The sequence below is a fragment of the Hesperophylax consimilis genome, chromosome 28 (genome assembly GCF_061612785.1).
Source record: "Hesperophylax consimilis isolate HC1 chromosome 28, BYU_Hcon_1.0, whole genome shotgun sequence".
In the NCBI taxonomy this organism is placed as follows: Eukaryota; Metazoa; Arthropoda; class Insecta; order Trichoptera; family Limnephilidae; genus Hesperophylax; species Hesperophylax consimilis.
The window spans coordinates 14,782,184-14,804,353 of NC_142863.1; the positions used below are offsets into that span (position 1 = coordinate 14,782,184).

The window sequence follows — 22,170 nt, forward strand, 5'->3', positions numbered from 1 at the left end:
GTTGGAAAGGGTAATGCAATAGAAGGAGAAGACGGTAAAATACTCTTCGAAAATGACCAAATAGGAGAAAGGTGGAAAAGATATCTCGAAATGCTGTACAATGGAAAGGGAAATTGTGACAACGAAACATTAATAGAAAGAGAAAATGAGGTAGACGCAGATGATTTGGGAAATCCAATCACTAGAGAAGAGTTTGACTTCGCACTGAAAAATCTCAAAAAACGGGAAAGCACCCGGAATTGATGACGTTCCGGCTGAACTAATTAAACTAATTAATTAAGCCAGCAGGAAAAGGAACCATAGATGCCCTGTTTAAAATGATGCAAACCATCTATAAGACTGGAGAGATACCAGAGGATTTTGAGAAATGCCTAATTGTCGCATTACCAAAGAAGGTAGGCACGACGAAATGTGAACAACACAGAACTCTTAGCCTAATATCCCATGCCTCAAAAATATTGACTAATATCATTCTAAAAAAAATCAAACCAAAAGTAGAGAACATCCTTTCCGGAGACCAGTATGGCTTTAGAAGAGGTGTAGGAACCAGAGAAGCAATATTGTCGCTACGAATACTACTAGAAAAAAGAATAAAAAGAAACCAAAACACATTCATCGCATTCATAGACCTGGAGAAGGCTTTCAACAAAGTAGAATGGAAAAGACTTTTCGAGATTCTGAAGAGAATTGACATAAAATATAGAGATAGACGAATAATCCAGGCGCTATACAAGAATGAGGCCGCTATAATTAGATGTGACAATGAAACAAAAGAAGCTAGTATAAGACAAGGGGTGAGACAGGGATGCTCTCTGTCACCTGTTCTTTTTAATGCTTATATACAGAGTACGATTGATGACTTGAGAGAGAGAATGAGTCACAGAAAAGGTGTAAAGATACACGGGCAAAAGGTGGATATGATAAAGTTTGCTAACGATATTGCTTTGGTTGATGAAAGCGACGAAGAACTGCAAGAGGCCTTAACAACCATTTTGTTTATTTTTTTTATTTTTTTATTGTTTAACTTATAACATTGTTACATTGTACATAAAATTAAGAAATAATAGGTAATAGTGAAAACATATGTTTTTGAATTTCTACTCCAATGAAGAGTGCTAGCTCTTGAGCTTGGCGTAGGAGTTATTTTACAATTATTTCATGTTTGTATCAGTAATTAACATAAATACAGTACAATAAATATAAACTTAAAAGAGGATTGTGACGTTAATGCAAACCATGCAAAGCATTTTTTTATTATAAGACCTATGCATGGAGTATCTTGATGTACGGCTGCGAAACATGGTGCCTATCCGAAAGAGATAAACGGAGACTAGAGGCTTTTGAGATATGGTCCTATAGCAGACTGTTAGGAATTTCCTGGAGAGACCATGTTACAAATGAGGAGGTTCTCCAAAGAAGCGAAGGAGGAAGGCACCTGCTCAGGACCTTGTCCGAAAGGCGTGCAAGATGGATCGGCCATGTTATACGATAAGAAGGCTTCTTGCATGTCACAATAGAGGGTATGACCGAGGGGACCAACTCTAGGGGACGCCCACGCCGAGAGTACCTGAAGGACCTGCTGGTGGACGTGCGCTGCTCATCATATGCAGAAGTCAAAAGAGCCGCACAAGACAGGGAAGAATGGAAGAGGAGATTAGATAAAATTGCTGCAAACCAATCCCAGGATTGAAACCAGAGAGAGAGAGATAAAGAGCAAGAAAAAGGTTTCTTAAGTATGTCATGGCTTACTGTATGGAAGGCTTTTTGAAGGTCAATTAGTATAGATAAAATATAATTTTCACCATTAATGCTGCTTCTTAGTTAACTGATTAATTTATCTGATTATTTAGCCCTATGTACATAAATAGACTGGAACACACTTACAATACTCGATTTACATTAAATGAAGGACTAATCGTACCAAAGCATGTAAACAAATATGGAAAAAGAACGCTAGACTACATGATACCAAATTGTTTAAATATGTTACCTGCAGAAATCAAAAAATGTACAAATATAAAAAGAAATTTTTTGTTGAAAAATTGGCTAGCTGAAAGAAATAGTTTGTACTAGACTCTAATACAAACTATTTCTAACTGCATACGCTTTAATTGTTTTTTGTTTTTATTTTTATTGTATTACACCTCTCATGATATGAATGTATACATTTGATATAATCTGTTTAAGTTAAAAGCACCCAATGACAAACTACTTTAAAGTAGTTTATTGGGACTTTTTGATTTTTGTATATTATTTTGATATTTAATAAAAAAAAAAAAAAAAAAAAAAAATTTAATGTCACAAGTGTGTTCAATTTTTTTCTACAGCCATATTGTTTTTTTATGTAAGAATGATTTATTGATATAAAGTTGTTTAATCTTTCGTAAATAACACGTTCAAAATTTTTAGATAAGATTGTAAGATAGAAAATGAAGTATCAAATATCGGTCTGGCTATCAACGGCGCGACCGTGCTCCGGAAATCGGTATAAAATAAATGACCGGTGGTAAAATTATTGTTTTCGCCAATGATTTATCAAGATTTACCCGACACAGACCTAAAAGTGCACGTAACCTCACTTTTGTGATTCTCACCAATTTTCGTCAGTACCTAACCATATTCCCACCGTTCACATTATTTTAAAAATCAAAATCAAATTTAGTTTTCGTCACAGTAAACGTACAGGGTGTTATTACTTTCTGATTGTTCGCCCCACGTGTGAAAACGTAAACCCCCAAAGCCTCGATTACTTTTCAAATTCAATTTAAACTTCCAGCCGCGATTTACAAACGTTATTACTATATTTATAACGTTACAAGGCTATTCTGAACATTTTCAATTTTACTAACTGAATTTGACGTGAAAATAATACAGGTAGGTACTGTAAAGAAAATAATCTAAAGATTTCTGAAGCAGCGAAAGCCTTATTATAACTTTCCCCGGCTTCTTGTTTCATCCTGTACGTACATGGTTAAAGAAAAAATCAGCAGCTGTAAAAACTTTTTAAATAATAAAAGTCAACGATCGTATGCACGTAGGCATTGATGCATTATCTCTAGATCAGACACGAAGCAAAATAATTGGTTTCTAAATAATTAGTCGCCAGAAACATCAATACAAATAGAAAATATCTCCCGAGTAAAAATAAATACCGCCATCGGGAATTGAACCCGTACCTTCTGATGTCCGGTCAGGTGCTCTGAACCACTGTCTCAACGCCATCTAGTGGGAAATTTAGCACTAACAAAGTTTCCTACAAAAATAAAGTTGGTTGTTTACAGCTGAAAAAATAATAATAAGCAGTAATTGTTATTTTTTTATTTTTATTATTCTTTATTTTGGCTTTCACCCATTAAGAGTGATCTTGGCCATACATTACAACATTTTTCTTATTAATAAATACAACAAATTACAGGATAAAATTGACATGATTGACAAAACAACATTGATAAAACAACATAACATAACATAACGTAACATAAATAAACCAAACATAACATAAACATAACATAACATAAATATAACATAACATAAACATAACATAAGCATAACATAACATAAACATAACATACTTAACATAAACGGTACAGAGCTGGTAACAGTAGATTATCACAAAATTATAAAAATAGGAGCCTGTGTACAATATAAGTGGGCGCTTTTCGTTATTAAACCAAAGATTTTTCTAAAATTAGTAGCGTTTTTTAAAAATAGAATTATGAAATTGGCAATCTTATAAACAAACACAGCATATGGGAGTAAACAAATGTGATTATAAAACATAAAGAAAAACATAACACAAACATACTATGAACATAACATAAACATATCATAACATAACATGCACATAACATGAACATAACATATCATAAACATTAACCTACCATAAACATAACATGGGTGTAACATAAACATAACTTGATAAAAACAATACAGAGCTGGTAATAATGGGTAATGCAGTAATTGTTGATTGAAGTTCTAATACATTTTGAATTATTTGGCGGGTTAGAAATAAGCTGACATAGCTCAAAATGAATAATTCATATTTAGCGCCGCTATAATAACAATCGGCTTAACTTTTTTTTTTTTATTTTTTATTATAAGAACGACATAACTGTGAAGTTACATCTTTCTTAGAAATTCCGCAAACAAAACTAATGAGTTCTCTCAATTTTTCTACGATTGAAGTTAAAAAATAAATTAAAATTTGGTTTGCTTTTTTGACAACATTTTTTACGTTTGATATTAAAATTTTATTATTTAGAAATAGTAATGTTTATTTTACACCGGAAAGATGCTCTTATCTAGTTTCTAAAACTTCGTAGTATTCTTTTTAACGGAAAATTTATAAAAAAATAAAGAGAAAACATTCCCAAACTGAACAAAATGTGGAAAGTACTGAAGGGTATTAACCCTTTAAGTATTCTACAGAAATCAAAATACCAGTATCTAATAATCTACCCTTGAATCTACTTTAAAACTGTATGAAATTGGTATTCACATATCGTTTATATTTTTGAAGATTAAAATACATTCCCGGTGTTGTGCAGGTTTGATTAATCAATCTTTGGCTATCTGCTTTCTGCGTAACTACGATTAATTGTCCGTCAATGTTCCCAATGATCTAGTGCCAAATGACTGCAAACTATCGACTCCAGTCCACGCGCTCCATTTCTCGGCACAGTACAATAATTACACTTACAATAACACAGTTCAGTTACAGTTCGTGTTCTTTGGGTCAACTCTAATTACTCGATCTGTAATAACCAACAAAGATGACACATTTTAAAGTTTACCATAAAAACTTCATTACAAGGCGTCGTAGTAAGCGTTCAAAAATGGTTTGAACGGGAAATACGTAAATACAAATGCTAGAGGGAGCGCGCTTATATTGAAAAATGATAATAATTAAGCGAAAACATTTAATTAAACACGATTCGTTTGAAATAAAGCAAAAATCTCTTGACAAATGCTTTAGTTGCATTAATACAATGTGATTTTTTTAATACACATAACATATTAAATATCAGAACAAAATGTGTTTTAAATAATTTTCGGAGCTTACTTTGCGATTTTTTTCTATAGAGGGAATTTCATATAATTAACGTTTCGGCATTACAAATGTACAGATATTATATTAATTTTTTTTTTTTAGGAACCTTAAAACTTAAAGATTTAACGAAAAACTTGTTATAAACTGGGTATGCGGGGCTTAAACTGTTCCCTAATGCATCTTGATTATTCCTAAAATTGATTTCTGATATCTCAAACAAATTGGCTTAAATTGAACCATGCCGGATTCGTGAAATTTATTTTGATTTGAATAATAATATCATTCTATATTTGTATGAGATCTTCCATTTGGTTTTCCAAGAAATTTGTTTAATTCAAAACAACTCTGCCTAAAATATGTATTTCTTTGTTTCAGATCCTGAAAAGCAACTTAAAAGAGAAGTTAAAGCGGATGTCGAAATCGTTGAAGGCTTTCATATCTGCTTCTAAACTCGCGAAACCTTTTCCGGCAAACAACAATAATGCTGCCTCCAATTCCGGCCGAGACGTTATCAAACCTAACAATATACAAAATTGAACAATTTCATAATTGTTGACTCTTTTAAAATGAAGACCAAAAACAATTTAGTTCGCCATCGGGCGGTGAGATTTACAGTATGGGTTTGGTGGTAAATCTTGGAAATGATAAAAATATTATAAATAATCAAAAATATATGTTTGAACTTGAAGATGACATTGCGATGATGATACCGTGACGTAAAAAGCTGGGCTTTTCTTCTAATAATATTATGTAGCATAAATTTAAATGATTACTTAAAGCACAAATCGCTTTGGCACAAATTTACAACACTTAAATATATCTTCAAATTTATTAATAACATATTTCGAAGTTTTCAACGTAATTCTAATTAACCTACCTTTCCAAGTGTTCGACATATAGACGTAAACAAGTTGTTTAAATCAATATCATTTGCTGTGTTAAGTGATAAGAATTGCAGATAAATAAAGAAACGTAACATAAAATAAATACATTATCTTATTTCTTTGCGAGATACTAAATAACCAGATTATCGATGTAAAAAGATAGCACGAAAATATCAAAGAGAAGAATAAGATCAACAACAAATAAGAAGAACTGTTAAGACGAGATTAAAAGTAGTGGCTATATTCTATATTACACAGCAATTTGTAAATCTACGCACTAGCAATCTTCTGAAAAATAAACACTCAAAACTGATCCTTCAAAGTAAAGTTTATCGAGTGAATAACAAAGGAAAAAGCAAATAGCGAGACAATTGTTAAAGTTCTTCGTAAACGATCTTTCTGAAATTTTATCCAATCTCGCCTCCGCTCGCTTTGATATTTGCCCAACTGTCGAGAATTAATTTACGAGAGCACTCAACGAAATAATTATCATTTTGATAAAATTGTCAAACGTTAAGAACAGATTGTTTTGAGGAAGACATGAAGAAATTACCTTGGAAAAATTAAGCAATATAATATTATTTTGATAATATTGATGATTATTGACGTAAAAAATTGTTAAATACTTTGAGTATTCCGACGATTGGGTTGGACTTTGGAATATTTGCACAGCCTATCATTTCATCATCACATTGCAGACATACATATTTTTTGCGTATTCAGGGAAGTGAATAAATAAAAGCATCTTTTAAAACCTGCCTCGATTTGACGTAAATCTATTTGGACTTGCAAAAGCCTATTGCAAACATCATCTTTTGTGTTCTTCAATTTAAACATCATCATAAAGTGCATCATCAGTGAGCTTTTGACTTTTGGTTTAATCAGTGTTTATTATCATCAACAATTCTTCATCTGTTCCAATTATCTCAGTAGGTTTTTTGAATTCAACTTTTCTCATCATTTTTTGCTTCTGGACTCTTGAAAGTTATCACCATCAGTGTTTGCAGTGGTGATAAAAGCGCCAGGTGAATGTTATGACACCCCTTGTAATTTTAATCTCTGAACTAATGAGATTTTAATCAACATCAGTGGGAGTTGTTACTTCCAATGAAATTGGCATTTTGGCGTCTGAACTCCTGAATATATCACCATCAATATTTTTGCCGGTGATATGAGCGATACAACGATACAGTGAGTGTCATTTTGTCTCTGGACTAGTGAAATATTAGGCACCATCAGTAGGTGTTGTGATTCCAGTTCAATTGGCATATTGTCCTATGGATTAGTTGAAACAAAGTCTTGATCAGTGATTCCAACGGCACCATCAGTGAGTGTTGTCAATTCCAGTTTAAGTGGTATTTTGTCGTCTGGATTCCACGAAACAAATACTTGATCAGTGATTCCAACATTTAACAAAGTGGCGCTAGTTCTTCTTGATTGATTGATGTGGCCTAGATTGTTATCGGCATTTAGCCGCGGATTTTAAAAGGAACAGTGAAAGCGGAAGTTTATCATCAGGTTGCGTAGTTTTCGGAGGTGCTAGCCAAGGGCTGTTGGGGCGGGCGCTGCGCGCTGCCGCCTGCCACCCCCCGGCTCTGGTCGCTGACCGGCTGCGGGCGGCCGACCACGGACGGGTTACGCAGCGCCCTGGCCAGGCTGCGCGTTCGCAGCGGCGCGCCCTCCCCGCCCTCCCTGCTCCGCTCCCCCGCCCACGGCACCCCACCCACCCCTCCCTCTCCACACTCCCCGCACCCCTCACAAACCTCACACTCCCCGGCGCGCAGGAAAACGAAGACTGCGGAGGCGCCGCCCACCCCGAAAACGCTACGGGTGAGAACTTGTAAAATATCTTATACGACTTTTTTTAAGGACGCATCATCTAATCTAAGTAAAGTGAACAGTGGACGTCGTCTACAAAAAGAGTATGTTTATAATTTATTTTTATTTAATAAATCAATACCAAAATTTCCTCTTAAATCATAAGATTGCAAGTAGGTAAATGCAAGTAAATTTTATTTGATTAAATTAAAAAAATATATATGTATATACTAGCGGCTCGTTCCGAGTGGAAAATACTATCAGTATCGCCCTGGTGTAAGACCACCATTCAAAATTAAAACGTTGTTGGAAATGACTTTGGCTGTATTTGGTGACCACATCTAAACAGCCAGGTACTCCCCACCTTCCTCTTTCCTATCTTTTTCCCCTTTTTATTAAATTAGACCTCACAACATACCCCAGTTGGGGATGCTATAGTCTCACTAACTCCAGACGGTTAAAAGCAGTTGGGACCAGAGGCGGCCCGTGACTGAAATTACCAGCAGTGCATTTCGCTTTTAAAATGTACCTAATGTGTAATTTGGGTGGAGCAAATGAATGAATGGAGATACTATCTACTAAGTTACATTTGTAAAATAATTGATTATTGATGCGTTACCAAAATCATCTCTAGAGTAAAGGAGATGAAATTTATCATTAAAAATATGGTGACACCGTTTGAATTCACCGCGCACGAGTTGCAATGTGTGAATGTCGTAGCGCTAACATTGTACATTAGTATTTCTAAGCGAATATATTCCAGATGCATTGGATTACGCATGACCAAAGCAATGCAAAATTTACTCGCCGTCAAGGCGCTTCGATATTGCACAAGATGTGTTATATATCTGCACTTCTCTAACACGTGATTTGAAGTTAAGAGTGTAATCTGTCTCGCTCATGTCACCGTTTAGGCTAGGTCGGGCTGTTTTGATAGTATGGTTAAATGATGCTGTTTCAGTAGTATGGTAACACATGGTTCTGTGCATATCGGGTTATGCACGGCCCGCTTGCTCTTACACGGGAGTCTTACTACTAGAATATAACTCAAATAATGACCAGCTGGTAGGAATTACGACTGGAGCGTAGTTTCGTACATCAATGACTGGGGCACAGATGTAGTTATAAGTTGTAATGTGAAGACTGAAGACAAACAGGAGTCACAAGAGTCCCGATTAATTTTCGGTACATCGACAGTTTACATTTTATCAGTTTGTATACGTTGAGTATAGAGCAAAAATTAAGCTAATTATGGAAATCCTCCTAGTGACTTTGCCTCTTACAAAACAACATAAGAAAAAAATCTAATTCGTAAGAAAATCATATCACAAGTAAGAAAAACCATTATTTTATGGTTCTTATTCTGGTGGTAATTTAAGATATCATTCAAATACAAGATATTATATTGTTAAAAGGATATAAAGGACAGGATATAACATTAAAAGTCCAATTCAAAATTACACAGAAAACGACAATAAAAATACCTTATGACAGTAATATTCAGAAAAACCATTTTTTTATATATAGGTCACAGTTACCCGTTTTTGTTTTAGGCAATTCACCCTAAAATGGTATTTAAAATAGGCGAGATAGATTTTGGTCCAGAGAAATGTCACTAAAAAAACTTTCTTCGGGTGGGAAGGTAGTAGGCACCAACAAATACTGAAAAAAAATCCAATAAATATCACACAAATTCGACATTTGAAAAGTAATCTTTTCTGACCGATTAAAACGGCCAGCATCTAGAAATTGAAAGGGAAAGTACAAACAAATCTACAGTAAGACGAAATGCAAAACGGCCGAGTCTTTTTCTTTTTTCGTATGATGGGGGGTCAGAGGGAAACATCTAGGTCTGCGAGCCAGTCTAGGGCCTCAGGCGTCGCCATGTGAACCTCATCAATCCCGCTGGGGAATGAATAGAGCAGGCATTCGTTGACCACATGATCGGTGGTCTGCACCGCACCACATTCACACATCGCCGACTCTTTAAGGCCCCATCTGCGCATCATGTGGGCACAGCGGCTATGGGAGCACCTTACGGTCGAGTATTAAACAACTTTAACACTAGCATATCATATCTTTAAGGGGCATCGAGTTTTATTTAAATATCAATACCGTACCGCACAACTGTTCCAACTATTCTGGAGTCAGTGGCATTTCAAGTGGTGTATGTTGTGAGACTGAAGGGAGAGGTGAAGGAAAAAAGATTAATGTGGGAGGCGGTTTCGGGTTTATTGGATAAGGAACACCTCTACCATGGTCACCCCAAGTGGTTCGCTAAATTTTGTGACTTAGCAGAGGTGCCCGGGTTCATGGGGTAAGGTTTGTCCGGGTCTTGGCGACAGATGCGTCTGCCCACCAACTGCGTGGCAGAACGGATCGGGAGAGACTGGTTGAGGGAGACATTATTACATCTCCATCAGATAGAGGGATTCCCCCTATCAATATTTTCAACCATAGTCCCACTTGCTCTGTGCAGTTGGATATATTTTCTCTTATAAATTGATATTCTTCTATCCCTTATAAACTTTAACATACATTTGAGACGTATACGACATACAGTGCTATTCCACACGCTTAATTATAAAACAAATGCAGCATCTAATTCGACAATTAACTAAATAATAATATTTGTCTTAACTCTAACATTGACATTTTTTCGGATTCACTGCCCAAATTCAAACGTGGCATCATGTCAATAATTTAAACTGTTCAATGCGCGTACATACAGACACACACACACACACACACACACACACACACACACACACAGCCTCTCACACATACATTACACACACACACCTATATAGGTACTACACACGTCACCTGGTAATTAAGGAATAAACATACCACTTATCCGGCATTACAAGGTAACATATCATAGGTACTCAACATGAAGTATCTTATTCCTGTATATTGTTTCATCTCTGTAAATCATGAACTCTTTGTTTCTATAATATAAAATAAAATAAAAATATGATATCTCACTATTTATATTGTTTTCAGTACCTAATGCAATGAAATATTTAAGCAAGCTTCCACTGTAAAAATGTGCAAAGAAAAAAATAACAAAGAATACCAAGAATTTCACAAACTAATGAGAAATAGAAATCAATTTATTACACCAAATTTTAAAACAACACAAATGCAAAACCATTAGGTATATTTACCAAGCCATAAAAAACTACAATAATCTCCCTTCTGAACTGCGCTGTATTGTCAACCAATCACAATAAATAAATTTAAAAAAAAAATTTTCAAAAAAAACTAAATTAAACATTACATTGAAAAATCCTTATTCTATACAAAAATATTATTACAACATAAAACCTATGTAAGAATCGTGGCTCCCTTATCAGACACAAGAATTCCTCTTTTCTGATAAGGTATACATATCCAATGATGATCAAAAATGTAATATTGTGTAATATTTTTTATATATCTATATTCCTTATATTACAATAAAAAATAATAATATTGGTGAAAATCGTTGCATGGAGAACATGAACAAATATGCATAAAAAACTTTGTCTCTTAAACATCAGTTTGTTAGAGAGAAGCACACTGATTATGCTGTATTCAAATTAAAAAGATAATTCATTTCAAATCATCATGAAACTAAATACTACACAAATAATTACAAAAATAATCAGTTGATATAAGCATCAGCATAAATCCACAGTAGGTTCGCCTGCCATTTTGCATGATAGGTCAACCGAGTCATTGTGATTGATTGAACGAGGAGGTTTTTGAAATTGATGGTAGGCCGCGATGCAGACCGGAGTCATGCGAGACCTATTTACCATATTGATAATGTGAATATATGTGATTCTTAACCCTAGATTCATAACCATTCGTCCCACAGACCGCACAAAACGTAAATTTGTTTCTAGTGTCTCGAGTGAAAGAGATAGAATTATGACCTCTCAAGTACCTTCCTAGATCGCTTGTTCATTAGTAACGCGGGTACGCTTGCCTTGCAGTGAAGTCTTGTGGACAAGTTATAGACCTTTGAACGTCTGAGAGACAAATGTTTATGAATAGTGTAACTTTTGACGACACTGCAAGTTATTTTGAAAACATCGTTTTTGATGAGTTCTGGTTATACAGAGTAAAAGTAAGTATATGATATTTTTCTATATGAGTTTTATTTATAGTTACATCTTATTTTATCGTTAAAAATGTATTATTGTGTGTATTTTACATCAAATCTTTTTATTTTATTTAAGAATAGATGATCGGCAAATTGATGACTATTTGAATCGTTTATCTGATTCTGGTGATGATGATTTTACCAGTCAGCAAAAGGACGTAGAAATCAGTGATGTCGAAGATCATGTTGAATTAGATGAAATGGTACTGACAGATTCCGACAGTGATAACGACATGATTACGTAAAAGACACGAAATGCCAACTTTGAAGAGATGCCTAAAAAGGAAAATCGCCGAAGTTTAAGATGAAATGCCTACCATTGCCACACCTGGTCCAAGTGGTACTCAAAAAAAGGTTTATGGTTATTGTGATTATAAAAAAACGGCATATGACAAGGTTCCAATGCAAGTAATGCAAAAAGTATATGTGCATGGACCATCGCGGCCTCATGTGTGTGGAATGTTTTTTTTTTTTTTTTTTTTTTATAGTGAATACCTCACAAGAGTCCCAACTGCTCCCGTCTGGAGCCAGTGAGACTATGGCATCCCCAATTGGGGGATGTTGTGAGGCTGAAGGTAAGTGGGGAAGGGAAAGAGGAAGGTGGGGAAGTACCTGGCTATTCAGATCTAGTCACTAAACACGGCTAAAGCCATTTGGAGCAACGTTTCAATTCTGAATGGTGGTCTTACACCAGGGCGATACTGGTAGTATCTTCCACTCTGGAACGTGCCGCAAATATATTATATATTATTTTAATTAATTAATTGTGAAATAACACAAATTAATCAAATAAAATTTATTTGCGCACGCCGGGTTCGAACCCGCGACCTTCGGAATGGCAGTCCAATGCGTTACCACTGGACTATGCCGGCCGTCAAATTTAATGTACCGATGAAATTTAATTTTAACTCGTTGTTTATTTTTTTTGTTACCTAATTAAACATATTAAAGTGTGCCATACTTAATTTATTTATTTTATTTACAAGTACCCCAAAACTCGTCACTTAAATTTAGTCGTCTGTAAGACGAATGTTTTACGAATAATGTTCCTCTTAGATAAGGTTATGAATCTAGGGTTAAAGCGACACAGCTATAAATAACTAATACATTACACATAAATACATTACAAAACAATATTATTCACTTTCATTGTTTTGTTGATTGAGCATAAAAGTGAATAATTTTTTCTAAAAACGTACACTTTTTTCATTTTTAATTTTCACTGGAAGGTAATTATATATGTTGCCCGGACTAATGCAGAAAAATATTTTGAGACGGTACTAAATTGTAAAAAAATGGCAAAACCTTAAACAACACCATATGTAACAATCACGAAAGCATCTGTCACTGTCATTTGCGAGCTTTGTCACGTGCCTGGTCATTATCCAATCTATTTTTTTTGTTTACACGTTCGTCTTTAAACTTTTATCATAATAATTTTTAAAGGTACATATGCTTTGGAAAAATTGTCTACCTGATCATCGTATCTTGATCGGTACGATAATTGCATGATATAATAGGTGAAACCAAAACACAGCAGCGTAGATGCAAAAGCAACAGCTCTCACAACCCTATATCTATTCATTCATTAAAAAGTATGTTATAATATGAAGTTAACACACGTAGATATTCTTTATTCTTGTAATTGAACATCCTGTTGAACATCCTGTTGAAAAATTTCTTAACTGTAGTTTAACGTGATAATACTTTAGAGAACAATAAATAAATAAGAAAAATAGTTAAAATTACGTTCATAAAGGTCTTGCGTATTATTTTCTTTAAAACAAAATGCAAATCATCAAACTTTAAAATGCAACAGGTTCACGTAATATGGTTACGTACAACAATGAGAGATGGCAGAAACAAAATGTCAATCATCAAACATACACGCCCAACCTAACCTAACAATAATACAAATGAACAATCATTAATAAATATATACCTATTTTAAATATAAAACTGAATAAACATGCAATATAGTTATTTAAAACAATGAGAGAAGGTGTTATAAATTAGGGTCCTTTTGAGCTATACTCCGTTATTGAGAGCAACTGAATCACTTTATTTAACAATAAATATACACTATCACATGATATGACAAGGCACTTTTTACAGATAATACTCTAGATACAGGCTAGTTCCTGTGGTTCTTTAGGAAAGGTGAAACCTATGGTTGTTTTTGAGCAAGAGAGAGTTTTTAAGGAAACCCAACCTTTTATATGACAAATAGACTGTTGACAAAAACATTGACAGTCCTCAATACAGGAATCGTCTTTGCCGACACAATTTAGTAACAAATAAATAGCAGAGGCGAGAACCTTTCATAAACAACATAATCTAACCTTCATAGGTGTCACTAGTGGTACATAATTACTCTGAAAATTATACAGTAGGCACCTGTCAAATAATGTCAGCCATTTTAAACTGTACGACAATCGGTAAAACCAACATACTTCACTCACGGTACCAAGTACCAAAATAGAACACGTCCCTTTTTTCATCCCAATTAGACAAAGTGGATGAAAAAAGGTGTCAAGTAAAACGGCTTTAAAACTTACTTGGTAACCCACGCACACATACATATTGACTTATAATTCATGCCCGATTTTTTGTCAACGATAAATACTTCTATATTATAGTTACTTTATCCGAAACATTCAAGTGTATCGAAAAAATACGTAAAACATGAACACTTTTATGTATTTATAAACAAACATTAATTAGTAACGATGTCAACTCAATTAACATCACCGAAAGGAAAGAGTTAAAATCAACGTACTACTTGAATGGTATTCTGTTCAGTGATTTTAGAAAAGTGGAAGATTATTATTTATGAAGACATGAAGACAAACGTACACGTGTAACGAAATAATACGTAAAACATGAACACTGTTGTGTATTTACAAACAAATGTTAATTAGTAACGATTTCAACTCAGTTAGCATTACCGAAAGGGAAAGGTTAAAATCATCATTCAAATTGATTGGTATTCTGTTCAGTGATTTTTGAAAAGTGGAAAATCATTACGAAGACATTTAACAACAGGTTTCCATTAAAAATAATAATTCAACCAAAGATTTCCGGAAACTATAAGATGACAGCACTGTATGGGGATATTTCAAAAGATTGACCTTTCCCGAATACGCACTAAAACCTTTTCAAGTTGTACGCTTTAGAATAAAAACCCGCCATTTGGCAGCAAACAGTTCGAAGGGGAATATACACAAGAAATAGAGTGAACTTTGAAGACATTGTGCTCTATACAGATAGGAAAAGGGTTGCCTGCGGTCGGCAGCAAATGTACAACGTATATTATGTTGTACGATTAAGGAAAAGGACTGAATAGAGTATCTCCTATGAAATATCAATAAAGGTCGAGTTTCACTGGTCACCTGATTTGTAAATCTGGACATAGGTATACGGCGAAGTCATTTGGCCGGGAACCATTTGGATACGGTCCAAATTAGGGGTCGCACATGACCTAGCCGAACCACGCCGAGCCAGGCCAGGTTTGATCTATGTCACCATCGGGTGAACAATTAGGACTTGTTAACTAAAATCGTATATGTTCTCTCTTCCATGTCTATAAAAAGGAATGTTTCTTTTTTTTTCTTCTTTCACTCCGCAATGGAGCGACCGATTGGCCATATTCCTGGAATAATTTATCTGTGACTTAGGTCACATTATGATATTCCTCTTGAGAACAGTTTAAAATTTTCCCTGAATGGGGAATTTTCACAAACTTGGGATACAATTAGAAATGCGCCGGAGATTAAAAGATTATCTTTTTGATTTTGATCATCTTACTAAATATGTGTAAATTTAATGTTTTCATTAATAAGGATTGATGTTAATAACTATCTAAAGCCGTACATACATAGATTGATCGAACTGGCTACGCCATGATGCATAAATGAAACACTCACGCTATTATGTAAACACTGCTGGCTGGTAAGACGGATGTCACCGGTGTTGAACAAGGCCATATTTGCGAACAAAAACTAATAACGATTGTTGTTATTTGTTTTTGGGGTATTATGCCGTGTTGCGCTAACTCCTTCTTTAGCCAACGTTTCGGACAGCATTGCAGTGTCCATCATCAGGGCAGATGTCGATGCCCTGATGATGGACACTGCAATGCTGTCCGAAACGTTGGCTAAAGAAGGAGTTAGCGCAACACGGCATAATACCCCAAAAACAAATAACAAAAATACTTTTGGCCGTGAAAAATCTTAAATCATATTTAATAACGATTGGTTCACGGAATTTGAACATTTCATAAAATTTCAATGTTGATTTTCAAGTTCTGTGAACTTCTGTTATTCAGGCCAGTTGCCTCACAAAACTGAACAATAACAAAACTTGAATAATACCTTCACAGAACTTGAAAATTAACTTTTAAAATTGATGAATTGTTCTAATTCTGTAAAACAACTCGTCATAACAGTTAAACTAGTGGGAAAATCTAAAATCTGTAGAAAATTTATATAAAAAAATGCATTATCGTAATTATTTCTCGACAATGTGAAACCAATTAAAATAACTAAGTGAACCATTTTGATTATATTTACGAGATGTTGCCATAGATATTAAAATAATAGAATTATGCCATGAACAACATCGTTCCCATACATAGAGAAAACTTAGTGAAATAAATATTCCAAAAATATTGATAGGTTTCATGTTAAACTTTTAGCAAAAAATTGATGAACTATCGCAATGTCGGAACACATGTTCATAAAAATCTTTATATTTTCGCATTTCGGAATGCACTTTATCAATAAAATTTTATTAGGAAACGGCCTGCAATCCCATTTTTAACCGAATTTTAATAGTTTATCAATACTCATTTTTCTTCTTGTACTATTCAGAGCATTTTTATAAAACCGACTTTTACGTAGCAAGTGGCACGACGGGATGACGTTCGGCCAGCTTCGTAACTCGTCGGCTCTATATTTGATTCTATTCTTACAAAAATTGGCAGTGAATCTTTTCTAAACGTTGATGAATATTTAATTTGTAATATATTTATTTGAATATATGTTCATAATAATAAACAATTTTTTTTAGTATCAGAAATATAAAGAATTATTTACTTTCATTTTTACTTCTTCAAGTTTTTTTTACCTAGAAATCAAACGCACAACTTTTTTTAGTAGCTTTGTTTGTAGCTCAGCGACATATACATCTTTGATTCTATTTTCTTTGGTTTCACATGATGGTCACATCAGATGTTACATTGTTATGCTGTGTCTTCTACATTTCTAAAACACAGAAGTAAACTTAAGGATAGAAGTTGTTGAAAAGCGGTGAGAACTAATGGAAAGCAGGAAGATTGATTCCTTTCGGCCTGCTATAATTCACCCCTATCTCAATCGTTAGGGTTGAGACAAAGGGAGGTTTTTAAGACCATTTCGTCCCACACAAAGGAAACCGCTTAGAAACTACTGATCTCTAAATGTATTATTTTAATAGAGTTTTAATGTGTTCGTTTCTCTTTGTGTCATTTAAATGTTAAAACACATCTTCTTTAGATTTCTTATATGAAATTTTTTAACATTTGTGAAGGTTAGTTATGTAAAAGAAATTAAAAATTAAATATATCTAGTCATTTATGATAAAATTAATAATTCTTAATCGAAAAATTTGAAATAAAAAAATTGGAAAAAAATTTGGTCGCATCTAAGAATTGAACCCAGGACCTCAGCCTTGCCAGGGTTTTTCTCTCCACTGAGCTAAATCGACTATATCTATCAACTTCGGTCTTATTTATTTTATATAAATCAATATATATTATAAAAGTAAGTGAGTAAGCGAATCCCAGTACGATCAAGGGAGTTATATGGTGTGGTAGCCCTCTATCCCCCACCCATTATGATGGTTCCAGTTTTTACCTGAAGGGCGTGTTTTTGAAGATATAAAGGCTGGAAGTTTCGCCCTCAAAAATTTACAGAACAGTCCAAAACATTGGAGAGCATTCCACAACATTCTCGAATATTGTGGAATGTTCGGAAATAGTCTGGAACGTTCGGGAACATCCCAGAACATCCCAGATCATAATGAACTAAAAAAGGGATTACAGGCCGTTTCCTGATAAACTTTTAGTAATTCGTAATCATGACAATATGTACATTGGTATCTCTAAATAGTATACAACGAAGTCACTATCCGAGTCTGTCTGTTTGTGCGCTTAGTTCTTCTAAACTATGTAACGGAGTTTTATAGGGTTTTCACTATCATTTTTTAATAATAATAATAATAATAATAATAATAATAATTCCTGAAAGTTTATAAATGAAATGCACAGATATTATATTTATTGTCAGTTTATTTTCAATTCAAATGATAAATTCAATTTTAAGTAAATTTTTCAGTCAATTTTAAGATGCGACCGAATCTTTTTTTTAATGTTTCTCTTTCACATTTTTACGTATAAGTTACTACACTATTAAAATATTGAAAAAAATGGAATCTTTTGGTAATTTACATCATTACAATGAGCATTTTTTATCAAACCAACAAGTTTTTACTATCACTACGCAACATATAACGTTGCTTTAATCAAATATATACTTAAACAATAAAATACAGAAAAGGGTACATTTAAACAACAGGTTTTATGGCTTTGTTTAATATTATTGATACTCATAATCAGTGCTGTTGCTTTAACACAACTCTACCTAATGAAGACACGTCCAAAATCCAATCACAAACGAAAGCATTTTATTATTGTTTGCCCAATTATTATTGTCCGTACTGTACTGCACAGCGCCGATAATTCCTAGAAGGCCTCAATTTTTTTATTTGAACATATTTTTTATACTAACTGTAGCCAATAGATCTGTGGCATCCCCGCTTGGGGTATGCTGTGAGGTTGAATGGAGGAAAGAATATGGGAAGGAGGACGGTGGAGAAGTGTCTGGCTATTCAAATCTGGTCACCAAATACGTCTGAAGCTACAGGGTTTTCCAATAAGAGGTGTTATTTTGATATTCAATCGTAAAATATCAATGGTTTCGTTGCTTGTGTGGCACGTAGCGCCGTTTTGTTGAATTTAAACGTTGTCCAGGTCAATACCATCTAATTTCGGCCATAAAAAATCATTAATCATCTCTCGATAGTGCAATCCATTCACCGTAACTGTTGCTCCAGCCTCATTTTCTAAAAAGTAAGGTCCAATGACTCCGCCGGACCATAAACCGCACAAAACAGTCACACGTTGAGGATAAAGAGGCTCAATAAAATTTTAGCCTCTCTATCTTCTTGGGTTTTCCGAGCCCCAGATGCGACAATTTTGCTTGTTGACGAAGCCATCGAGGTGGAAATGGGCCTCATCACTCAAGATCATTTGCATTGGATTCACTCAAGTGAATTTTAATAATTTCAATGCGTTGTTGAAACGTGTATTGTTCCATTTTTATTAATGGCGTAGTTTCTACTTGTCAAATGTTAAAAAATTACAGCTTTAAAAGTAACATCTACTGAAATAGCGGGCTATTCAAAATAACACCTCTTATTGGAAAACCCTGTATTTCAAGCAATGATGCAATGTTCTGATTTTGTGATAATTCGAGCTATGTGGAATAGATGGCTCTAGTGTAGAGAGATCGTTTAGTTTATAAAGATGCCCGACAGATGCCGGTAGTACTTAAATTTGTAGATACCAAAGTACGGGGAGCTGTCAGGATTCGAGAAAGAAAAGAGATTTTGATCTCTGGCCTCCAGCCCGTCCTAGAAGCCCGTTTCAAGCAACGCTGCAACGTTTCGATTCTGTGATATTTCGAGCTACATGGCATAATTGATTATTAGACTTGTAGTGGTACGCCACTACTTGACTCGAACGTTATTCTAGAAGTTTCCAAACAAGCTTCTTGGATTTTCTTTTATTTTTTTAATATTTGTTTCTGTAGCAATTGGAATGTTCGAGAATGTTTTATTTTCCACCTAGATAAGCAAAAACGTGAACGAAATGGTCAGTACAGTACCAGCAACCGCGACATCGAGATCGAATTATTTTGCCTACTTTACGCGCTTCGGAACATTCTCGAACCTTCCTTTCGCAAATCATTTTGTTGTATTTTCTACATCTATTTATTGTTTTCGGATTTATTATTAAAAATCGTTCAGCCAAATTTCGTAGTTATTTATTAATAAAAATAATATCTCTGGCCTCCAGGCCGTCGTAGAAGCCCGTTTCAAGCAACGATGCAACGTTTCGATGCTGTGATATTTCGAACTACTTGGCATAATTGATAGATGTCAGTATTATTTTAATTTGTGGGTACCAAAGTGGAGTAGTAAGAGCTGTGAGGTTTCGAGAAAAAAGAGAGATTTTGAGAGCATAATAGAGAGTTTCTTGGACTCCAGTCCTAGAAGTCGTCAAAAGCAATGCTGCAACGTTTCCATTCTGTGATGGTTCGAGCTACGTGGCATAGATGTCTCTATTGTAGGTCTCATGTAGGTTGACAGATGTCAGGAGTTTTAAATGTGTGGGTACTAAAGAACGGGGAGCTGCGAGGTTTCGAGAAATAGAAATTTAAGAGATAATATAGAGGACGTTGACTTCCAGGCCGTCCTAGACATACGTTCAAGAGTTTTCAGTACAAATAAAAGACACAGTATTTTATTGTGAAGAAGGCGTTATTATTTCAACACCTGTACAGATTCTAACTGGGAAGACTTCGGTGGCTAGGTCATGTGGAGAGAATGACCGAGCATCAAGAACCAAAGTCCCTGCTGAGCTCAAGACCGATAGGGAGAAGGAGCCTGGGAAGGCCAAGGGTAAGATGGAGCGACAACGTCCTCAAAGATTTGTCTGCCTTGGAGCTTCGAAACTGGAGAGAGCTGGCGCGGGACCGAGATGAGTGGAGGAAGACTCTTGAGGAGGCCAAGACCCACCAGGGGTTGTAGAGCCAAAAGTGATGATGATGACAGATTCTGAATGGTGTTTATTCACCAAAGCGATACTGAGTATAATGTACAATACTGATGTATTTGTGGCCAATTTATAAAACTTTTGACTCTCAGACACCAGGCAGACAAATGAAAATGATAATCTGTTCAAGAAAAAAAAACAAGATTTTTGCAAATATTTGATCAATTTCACAAAGAAATAAAAGCATAATTTAGGCACACGAACACGTCCAAAACACACTTCTATTTCTTAACCCGTTTCTATCGGTTTATCTATTCAGTGTCGTACAGGCTATCACGTGGCACTGCTCACGTGCATTGTACGTGGAATTAGCACAAGTGGTATCGGAGCGGTACTCCATGGGATTAAAATCAATTGTATTGTTTTCCTATGGCAATACAAAATACAATGGTGCTTTATTAGATTTGCACGTAATGGTCTTTGTCGAGTGGATGAAAACCTGTTAACATCCCTCCAAACAAACAACGAAATTCACGTAAATTTATTGCTAAATCCATGATTCAATGTATATGTAGATATTAGGAAGCATTCTGTTTCTTGCCGAGCATCGATCAAATTTCACGGACTATCAAAGCTGATGAGCAAATTAAATTTACGCGTTTGGTGCATAGATGTGATTAAGAGAATTTAGTAGATGTTTGACGTTGATAGAACGATCTTGGCGACATGTATTATGTGCGTTTCTCACGAATATCGGCTAATGGCCCATCTTGCTTTTTTCAATTATCTATGTGCGATTTAATCGAATTTAATGCCGTAAATTTTCTTGAACTGATAATGCAGCTCGGCTACACTACGTTCAACGCATTACCCGGCAAATTCACCAGCTTTTAGGATAATAGTTATTGCTTCAAAATAAATATGTTATCCTTTGTGTTGTGCATAAAAAACCTTGTCGCCTTAGATTATTATTAAAAGTAATGATAAATAAATCATTTTCGTACGACATATTAAATAAAGCTATATTTCGCTATACGAAACAATAAATTGTAGGGCTGAGTCAACTTGTGAAGCGGAAAGTCAAATTGCTGAGATAATCTATTGATACATAACTCTATACGGCCCCTGAGTAGCAGCAACCCTTATAAATTATAGCGCTATCCGAAACATCGGTCGGCATTATTTATCCATGGTCGGTAGGGCATTACTTTAACTTTGCAAGAAACCGATTTGTGGAACTAATACAATTTCTTGTGGAAGATTCGAGAATAAATTAAGGAAATTGGTTGAATTTATTAGAGTTTTTAGTAAAGTTTCATCGATGTAAAATCTGTGCTGAATGCGAATTAATATTTGAATTTGGTATCTTTTGTAAAGGATTAAATTGTAT

At 34.7% G+C, this 22,170-nt stretch overlaps 1 protein-coding gene and 1 long non-coding RNA gene across 2 annotated transcripts in view; both read left to right on the forward strand.

Annotated features, from left to right (window-relative positions):
• LOC149410232 (uncharacterized) overlaps positions 1-6,163 on the forward strand; it is a 221,408-nt gene extending 215,245 nt beyond the window's left edge. Inside the window, exon 4 of the long non-coding RNA XR_016305032.1 lies at positions 5,426-6,163. This is a non-coding gene — a long non-coding RNA (uncharacterized LOC149410232). The remainder of the gene's footprint in view (positions 1-5,425) is intronic.
• Positions 6,164-6,968: 805 nt separating this feature from the next.
• Positions 6,969-22,170, forward strand: part of LOC149410234 (uncharacterized) — a 160,500-nt gene continuing 145,298 nt past the window's right edge. The window contains exons 1-2 of the mRNA XM_089648979.1: positions 6,969-6,980; positions 7,462-7,764. Of these exons, the coding sequence (XP_089505105.1) occupies positions 6,969-6,980; positions 7,462-7,764 (315 nt within the window). The remainder of the gene's footprint in view (positions 6,981-7,461; positions 7,765-22,170) is intronic.